General features: G+C 43.7%; 1 protein-coding gene across 2 annotated transcripts; it reads right to left on the bottom strand.

Moving 5' to 3' along the window:
* Nucleotides 1–4156: 4156 nt before the first annotated feature.
* On the bottom strand, nucleotides 4157–7753 carry LOC117744395 (cytochrome P450 1B1). 2 transcript variants are annotated; one of them, XM_034552636.1, is made up of 3 exons: nucleotides 7389–7753; nucleotides 6214–7231; nucleotides 4157–5738 (listed from the first exon to the last, which is right to left on the bottom strand). In XM_034552636.1, exons 2-3 carry the CDS (start codon nucleotides 7218–7220, stop codon nucleotides 5174–5176), a joined length of 1572 nt encoding a protein of 523 aa, XP_034408527.1. In that variant the 5' UTR covers nucleotides 7221–7231; nucleotides 7389–7753; the 3' UTR covers nucleotides 4157–5173. The 2 variants fall into 2 exon arrangements, with proteins under 2 accessions (XP_034408527.1, XP_034408528.1); XM_034552637.1 differs by having other exon boundaries at nucleotides 7523–7753.
* Nucleotides 7754–8950: the final 1197 nt, after the last annotated feature.

Genomic DNA, 8950 nt, shown 5'->3' with positions numbered 1-8950 from the left:
TTGGTGGGGGTCATAAACTTAATTGATCTTAATCCAAAAACATGTAGAAATGTAAGAAGCAGGCTCCTGTATGACTTCAAGTGATTGTGGAGTTCTCTGGCATCTCTTCCCTTTTCATCCAGACTGTACATTTTGTGCCAGGGTTACTGAATCAGATTTAGGCCACAAGTCTAGTCATGTTGCAGCCCTTTGTTATCATGGTAGAGCCACTCTAAATGAGCATAGGTGTTTTGTTTATACAGTCATGAAAACTTCACCGTGACTGATTTCACAAGTCTCCTTCATTTAAAAGCCGCAGTTGAAACAGCTGCAGAGTTCACTCACAACTTCAGATATTTAATACTTCTCAGACGTCATGTACAATGTCTCTGTCAGTAATTGCATCTGATCTTGATGTCTGTACACGCTGGCCTAAAAAACAAGGACACAATTCTGCAGAGGCTGCAGCTTTCAGATGTTCTTGCTTGTAAAGTCCAAAGAGCAGTTTTTCCTGGAGTTCTGTCTTTTTTTTAATACCACTTTGTCTTCGTCTCAGACACTTACATGTGTGTTGTTGTTTTGTTTTTGTGGTCCTTACAGACACTTACATGTGTGTTGTTGTTTTGTTTTTGTGGTCCTTAGCGATGCAAAACACTTAAAGGAGTTTGATATTTTGGGGGGAATTCACTTATTTGCTTTCTGAATTAGACAAGAAGATGGATACCCCTCTAAATAGCTTTCCTTTTAAATTCAAGGCCACAGCCAGTTAGCTTAGCTTAGCTTAGCACAAAGACTGGAAATGCGGATGGCACTAGCCTGGCTTTGTCCAAGTGTCAACAATATGCAGCACCTGTAGAACTTACTAATTGAAACAGTATATCTTGTTTGTTAAATATGTGCAAAAACAGTGAAAGATGAAGAAAGAAAGAAAATTACATTTTGAGACACATTCTGGTTTTAATGGGGGGTTATGTTCTGCAGTAGTTTCTGGGATATCTGGCTAATTGTAATACTCACACTTTCTGTGCGGATTGAATCAAACAAGTAATGACATTTAGGGGGGGGGGGGTTCTTTGCAAATTTTTTATTCCAAACTATGCTAAACCAGCTGTCTCTCGCCTTTATGCTGACATACACTAACTAGCTAAAAGCTGGCTGTAGCCTTGTAAGACATCAGAGGGGTGTCAGTCTTTTAAGTCTCCACCAGAACATGAATAAACATATTTCCCAAAATGTGCAAAGAGTTCCTTTAACCCCCTGAAAAGGCCAGAGGCCGGCCACCAGTTTCTCCCTCTTGCTGTGCTTTGTGTACCTATTCGATAGCATTGGTAATAAGTTTGGGCTAATTTCCTTAACCACAGATTCACAGATCTGGGTACATGTGCCATGTAAACACAATATGAACCACAGCCGCTCCGCTCTAGATTCAGCTACGGTAGCTTTGACTTGAGGCTGTTGCTCCTTCATTTCTGAGCTCCGACCGGTCGTCCCAACAGCCTGTGTGACCTCCCTGAACGCCACATCTCTAAAGCCTCGCAAGCGTTCATCCAGATCTCAATATATCCCCTCATTGCCAATCTAAGCTTGTCTTAAGTTACTCAACTCGCAGTCGGATCTTCCTGTGTGCATGTTGCGTCCTCGGCCCATGCGGGATACACACTTCAATAGAAAGATTCCCGATAATCTTACTCTAATGCAGACTTTGACAGGTTTAAGCTGTAATGACATAGGATGCGTCTCACCACTACTTTGTGCGATATGTCGTCCTTCTCAGTCGGCTCTTTCAACCTGCTTTACCAATGCAAGACGTGACTTTTCTCCCGTCATCTTTTTATACGGCACGTACCTCAGATATTCGTGTTTACGTTTTTCCTTGTACCAAGTTGAGCAGAATATCGCAGCTCTGTGGCTGTGCTGTTTATTAGGAACATTTGCTTCCTCCTGCAGCTTCCTGTAATGCAAGCAGGGAAACACAACAAAAGCAATAACCCCTTGAGGCTGATATTATCTGCTATCATAACTCAAGTCGGTATCCCACTGATACAGGCATATTAACTGTAAAATTGTCAGCAATTCTGAGGCTCATTTGCCTTTGATGATCTGACAGCTCCGTTCAACTCCTGATTTCGGGCCAGAGGCCCAAGAGCAAACTGAGTGTTTTGCTTCCGACTCCAACAGATTGTTCTTGGAGCGTTGCCACCTGTGACTTCTCTGGCTCTGCTTCGTCTTCAGGTTCAATGTTGTACTTGCAAAAAGCACAGGATGTTCTGCTAGGGTAAGATGAAAACGCTCCCAAAAACTTCCCTTTAGTTCCCAACGGACCTGGCAACGTCCCATTTTTGTAATTAAATTGTAGATGTTTGTAGAAGTTCATATTCAGACTGTATGGAATGTTATTTTTGTCAGCATCAAGTGTGGAGTCACGTTCGTATCAAATCGAACTGGGACTGGACATTGAGACTGTGAAGTCTTATAAGTACCTGGGTGTTCACTTGAACAATAAACTGGACTGGTCTGACCACACTCATGCACTCTACAAGAAGGGACAGAGCAGACTCTTTCTACTGAGGAGACTGAGGTCCTTTGGGGTGCAGGGAGCACTCCTGAAGACCTTCTTCGACTCGGTGGTGGCATCAGCCATCTTTTATGGAGTGGTCTTCTGGTGCAGCGGCATCACAGCAGCTGACAGGAGGAGACTGGACAAACTGGTGGGGAAGGCCAGCAGCGTGCTGGGGTGTCCTCTGGATACTGTGGAGGTGGTGGGAGACAGGAGGATGATGGCCAAGCTATCGTCCCTGATGGACCACCCCTCCCACCCCATGCAGGGCACTCTGGCAGCGCTGCACAGCTCCTTCAGCCACCGGTGTCTGAGGGAGAGGTACCGCAGGTCCTTTCTCCCCGCTGCTGTCAGGCTGCACAACAAGTTGAGCTGAGCTCCCAGTAGGCCACAAACACTTTGAACACTTTGGACTTCGCACTGAACAGCACTTTAGCCCACCCACTGGTGCAATACTAATACGTTTAAGTACTTTTTATTTTATTTTATCCACTTTATTCTATTTCTACTCCGTCTGTATATATAATATTCTTCTTGTTTTTACTCTTTTATCTTATTTCTGTTTACTGTTTATTATACTACTTGTTTTTTACTTATTACTGTGAGCAATGCTGCCGTAATCCTGTAATTTCCCCACTGAGGGACTAATAAAGGATTATCTTATCTTATCTTAAATCTTTTCAACACCGTTTTCAAACGTGTCCATCATATCACCTTTAACCTGTTGAAGTAAAACTACAAGAATAGTACGAGTGTCTGTTTATTATGTAACTGTACAATATCATTGTTGAAGAAGCTTCGGGGGCTCCAGCCCCAAATGCTTTCTCGAAAAAACAAAAATAATCTTTTTAAAAATACCTTTGTGTCATTTCCCCTCAGTCTATGTTTGCCCTAACATTGGCGTTCCGGGCTGTTATATTCTAGGCTACTACCAGTATTACTATTTCATAATTTTCTGAAATGATTATTTTGGCATTCTATTATGAAAAAGTAGTGCATATAGCTGTTGTAAATGGCACAACAAAAAGGAACCCCCTCACCTCCCTCCCCACAATCACCCAGGCTTGGGCTGTGCCCTGAATGTTTATAACGTCTGGCTCCGCCCCTGGTATGCAACACATGAATTGGAGTATTTCATGAGGTGACTTTGACCCCACGCCACCCGTCAGCACAATGTCATTTCAGCGTGGTTATTTTCCAGTATAAAACATTGACAAAACCAGTATGTGGAAGTTAACATTGTATCATTTGGTTTATTGAGGAAAAAAGAAACACGCGGATGCGATTCATTTCAGATTCTACCGACTGAACTACAACGTCAGTGGTACAAATTCACTCAGATTATGTTCAATTCAATTCAGTTTATTTTGTATAGCCCAATATCACAAATTACAAATTTGCCTCAGAGGGCTTTACAATCTGTACACATAGATGTTGGCACTTGATCATCCTAGACTAGTCATTTTTTAAATCGTATCTAAGAAGCAGTGTGTCAGGGTTGTTGTCTCACTAAGGGCCATCACTGGATGATATACCTGTACATATACCTGGTCTGTTACTTGCTTAAATTTAAAAAATGCATCTGAATTACATTACTCCAATAGGTTTTGGCCTTCACTGTCAGTGCATTAGTCTCTCGTGCTGAAGCGGCGCTTACATGAGTCTACGGAAGACATTAAATATATATCCCCAGTGTCCCAACCTGACAGCATAAATATGTCTGTAAATAAAAAAGAACACAAAGAAGAAGAATAGAGAACGGGAGTACTGGCATCTTGAGCATGGGAATTAAATTACGAAGTGAAAAGGTTTTCCATATAGCAGCATTTTACAACATTCAAACTTAAAACAAAAACAGCAACAAAAAAAGCAACTAAATAACACTGATGTAATGTTAGTCTTCTCACACTGGCATTGGACAGCAGATCACAGGCACAGGCAGAAGGCCTGCTCGCAGCAGGTCTGTTCGGCGTACCCCGACACCTCGTTGCCTCATCCTTTTCTAAACGGCATCTACAGTAGATTCAGAGTGTGTTCGATGAAAAGCCTTCCACTTAGAATGGTGTTTGACATTTCATAGTCCTTATTCCTAAGTAACTAAGCTTTTACACTATATGTATGAAAGACATGTTGTGGGTAGACATTAGACTAAAAATGCTGATGCACTCCATGAGCTTATTTGCCTGTTGGCGCAGAATCACTGCATCGGTCACGAGTCTGACCTTTTGTCACAATGAACGTCTCCGGCTCTGATTGTTCAACCTTTTTATCAAACGCACGTTTCAGGAAGTTTGACATGGTAACCCTTTGTTGAGAAGAACATTATTAAAATGGCGGCCAAATTGTAGGGATTCCTGAAAAGCTGACATTGGTGACCTGTTAATTTGAAAGCGAAGATGCATATCAATTGATTCTTGCAGCAATGCTCCTATGAAACCGATGCCACATCTGTTCCTTCCTGGCACTATATTTCTTAAAGATTTGTCAGGAATCTGTGATAAGAATTTAGCCTGAGATTTCAGCTTATAAATGAGCAATAGTTCATTAGTCTTTTGTGTTTCAACTTTCATTTGTTTTGCTTATAAATGTATATATTTTTCTGTTTAAGAGTCTAATAACGGCTGGACCTTGACCTCCTCAGGGACTGGTAGCCGCATTCAGCAGCCTCATATCTTCACGCAGAGTCACTGCTATGGAGTAGGCGTGCGGTTTCAGAGTCAGGCCATAGCTGAAGTCCATTTTGACCGGCCGATCCGGGTCCGTGGTGATGTGGCACTGGTGGACGATCAGGGAGGTGAAGAGGAACAGCTGCAGCTTGGACAGCTCCTCACCAATGCACCGCCGCTTGCCCAGGGAGAAGAGGAGCACGCTGCTGGTCAGGTCCTTGTTCAGCGCTCCGTCCTGGCCCAGGAAGCGCTGGGGGTCGAAGGTTTCCGGGTGGGCCCAGAGGGCCGGGTCGTGGTTGATGGACCACTGGTTGACGAAGACGACCGTGTTCTTCGGGATGGCATAGCCCATTATGGAGGTGTTCGTCGTGGTGGAGTGGGGGATGGTGAGCGGCACGAAGCTGGTGAAGCGCATCACCTCGTAGATGAAGGCCATGACATAAGGCAGCTGCAGCTGGTCCTCGATGGAGGGCAGCCGGCTGCGGTCCACCACCTTGCCCACCTCCTGCTGGAGACGCGCCTGCATCTCGGGGAACCTGCATTTACAGGTGGAGAGCTACGTTTTAGGCGACACCCTCGATGGCGGAGGTTACATTTATATTCTTTTTCACTTTACACCATGACGTAATAACTGAGCCGCTAAGGTGTAGAAAGCTGACTGGTATTTAGTAAAAACGTAAGAATGTGATACATGGGCACATTTATTGAGCATTTCACAGTGTTGTAGAAAAGCACTAAAGAGCTCTTTCTATTCAAATTTCAGCTGCTGCTGTCACGCTGCCGATACCCTCTCCCCCCCCCTCCCCCCCCCCCTCCCCCCACCTACACACACACCACCACCACCACCAGGCTGTTACATAACACACATGCTACTGAACTCCCTCAAGTCTGCGCAGCTTCAGCAGCGGCATGACTTATTATCTGATGTTGCTTGCTATTATAATGCCATTATAATGTGTCTTTGTGTGCATCTAAGATCTCTATAAAAGTGAGCGGAATACGTTTGCTTACTTGACAAGTAAGAGGATGATCCACTGCAGTGCAGTTGACAGGGTGTCTTGACTCGCTCCAAATATGTCCCCCATTGTGGGGGCCACATAGTCCTTCCCCGATGAGAGCCCCGATGTGTCTCTCAGCTGGTCCATCGCCAGTATAAAGGCGTCAGTCATGTCTCTGATGACGCTCGACTGGAAGTTCTTTCTGTGTTCGAGAACTTTGTCTCGAATGAACGCGTTAAACTCCAGGTTAAGCAGCTTGAAGTCGTCATATATGGTTTTGATGGGGTTGGGGAAGTACTGGAGCCAGGGCATCACGTCCACTATGCTCCCTGCCCCCACCGTTTTGGTGAACTGCTCATTCCTGCCCACCACCTGCAGAAACTCCTCGTCCTCATAAGAGTACCGTTTCCCAAAGCACACCGCGCTCATGATGTTGGCCGTGGACACCACGAGGTTCGTCATGGGCTGGAAGTACTGGTGCCGCCTGGTTTTCTCCACGAACAGCTGCAGCAGCTCCTTGACCTCGCAGAGAACGTGGTGCTCAAACGCCTTTTTGGTTTGCGGGTTCCCGGTGGAAAACATGCGCACGGTGGACTGGACCACTCTGCGGTGCATCTTCCACCAGTTCGTGATGGTGCCGAACGCGAGGCTGTTCCCGTTGCTGATGTACTGGAAGGAGGTGAAGTCCGGTCGGCCGGCGAATTCCGGTGCCTGCTTGACCAGCGCCTGCTTGATGGAGACCCCGTTCAGCACCACCACGGTCCGGGAGCCCAGTTTGATCTGGAAGACGTTGCCGTATTTCTTTGCCATGCGGGCGAAATACAGGTGCGGCGCGTTGCCAAGTTGCGGAGCGTTCCCGACGAACGGCCAGGCGAACGGACCGGGCGGGCCGGGCGGGCCGGGGTCCGACCGCTGCCGCTGGAGCCAGCGCCACAGGTGGAGGAACAACAGCAGAGTAACACATGCCAGTAACAGAGCTCTTGTATTGGCTGGGCTAATTCCCTCCCATGTAGTATCCATGATGGGGGATCCTGTAGGGGAATAAGATATTAATATGATGATATTAGTATTACACGCACATGGTACTTAAGGTATACATATACATATATGGGGTACAGTGAAGGGTGTAAGTTTGTGAAATAAAATAAATACAAAATAAAAATAATTCAGTTGAAGGTGATCAACTACCTGCGTATGTCTTTGGTGCATTAAAAAAATACCAGGCAAAATAACGTATCCAACATATTCACATGCTGTTTCTGTTTCGGATCCAACTTCAACTGTGTTCACCATGAACTGAATGCAAAGACTACATTGTTTACCTTAAAAATATTTTGTAATTTAAAAAAGTTATTTATCCCCAAAACAGCGCAGCATCACGGCCCGTCAGCGGCTGGTTGTGTCCTGGCTTTGTTACAGTAGGCAGGTTTGTTGCAAAGGGTGTCAACCAACCCTCCCTCCATCATCGCCTCCTCCTCCACCTCCTCCACCCACCTCTCCCTCCCTCCCGTAGTGTATAACTTACAGGCACAGACGTCATTGTCCGACTTGTAGACGGGTGCTTTCGAAGTTTAAGTGAACTGAAGTGGTTGAATATTCGTTTCATCAGAACAAAATAGGACTAGAGGTGCAGTTATGCTGGTAGAATTAAGCTTTAAAAATGTTTTTCAATATCGATAAACGCTTTAATTTTACAAACAACGTGTGGTTGTTGTTGTTGTTGTTGTTGTTGTTGGTGGTGGTGTTGTTGTTGTTAATATAATTTATAATGATGATTGTTTTATTACGATTGGAGGGGGTTATTATTGATGGTGGTGGTATTTTAGTATCAGTATTACTGTATGTGCATCTTGTTTGTCTTAGCATTTTTTTAAACAAACATAATGACAATAATCGTTTTTAGGCTATTATTCAAATTGTTATTAATATTCATATAATTATCATACGCCATGCAGCTTTCAGCAGTGCTAGAAAGCAAGGTTTGAAGTCAACGTGCGCCGCTGCCTGAGGGAAGGTTACACCCGACAAGTCAACGGAGTTCAAACTATTTAAGATAAATGATAACCTCGAATCCAATGTAAACATCAATTTCTAACAGCTGCTTTGACGTATAGCTTTGACGACGCAATTGTTTGTTCTAAACAGCGCGATGTACCCTCATCAGATTGTTAAGATGTTTAGTTAAACAAAATCCTAATAATGTTTTTATTTATCGTATCTTATTGGACAAGCTTTTGGCTTCAGTGATTGCGTTTTACACGTGTGTTACTCTGACAGCATAGCCTATATTTTGTAATATATACAATATAAAAAAATATATAAAAAATAAAAAGATTCCATGTACGAATTCAATTTAAATGGTTAAAAAATACAATAAGTCTCTCCATGTCTTTTCATCAGAGCATTTATTCACTGGAATAAAAAGAAAGACGAGCCACATTATACACTTGCAATGCGTACTGTATTTCTTTTGATGACAGTCTGAAGTTGCTTTAATGAAATTATGATTGAGAGTGTGTTTTCCTATTAAGCCACCAGGAGGAGGCGAGCCCCGTGTTGTAACTCATTAATTCCCCCTAATTAACAAGCATGCTGAACGTTCACACCTGTTTCTGCAGAATACAGTCTTTATTAGAATGCATACATTATTACATTAGTGTTATAATCCTTACTATTGTTATTATTATTTATTTATTATTATTATTATAGAAATAATTATACTCCGTAATATCAATAGTTATCTGGTGTAG

This window comes from Cyclopterus lumpus, chromosome 15, assembly GCF_009769545.1.
Source record: "Cyclopterus lumpus isolate fCycLum1 chromosome 15, fCycLum1.pri, whole genome shotgun sequence".
Lineage (NCBI taxonomy): Eukaryota > Metazoa > Chordata > Actinopteri > Perciformes > Cyclopteridae > Cyclopterus > Cyclopterus lumpus.
This window is presented reverse-complemented; position numbering and strand designations above follow the sequence as displayed.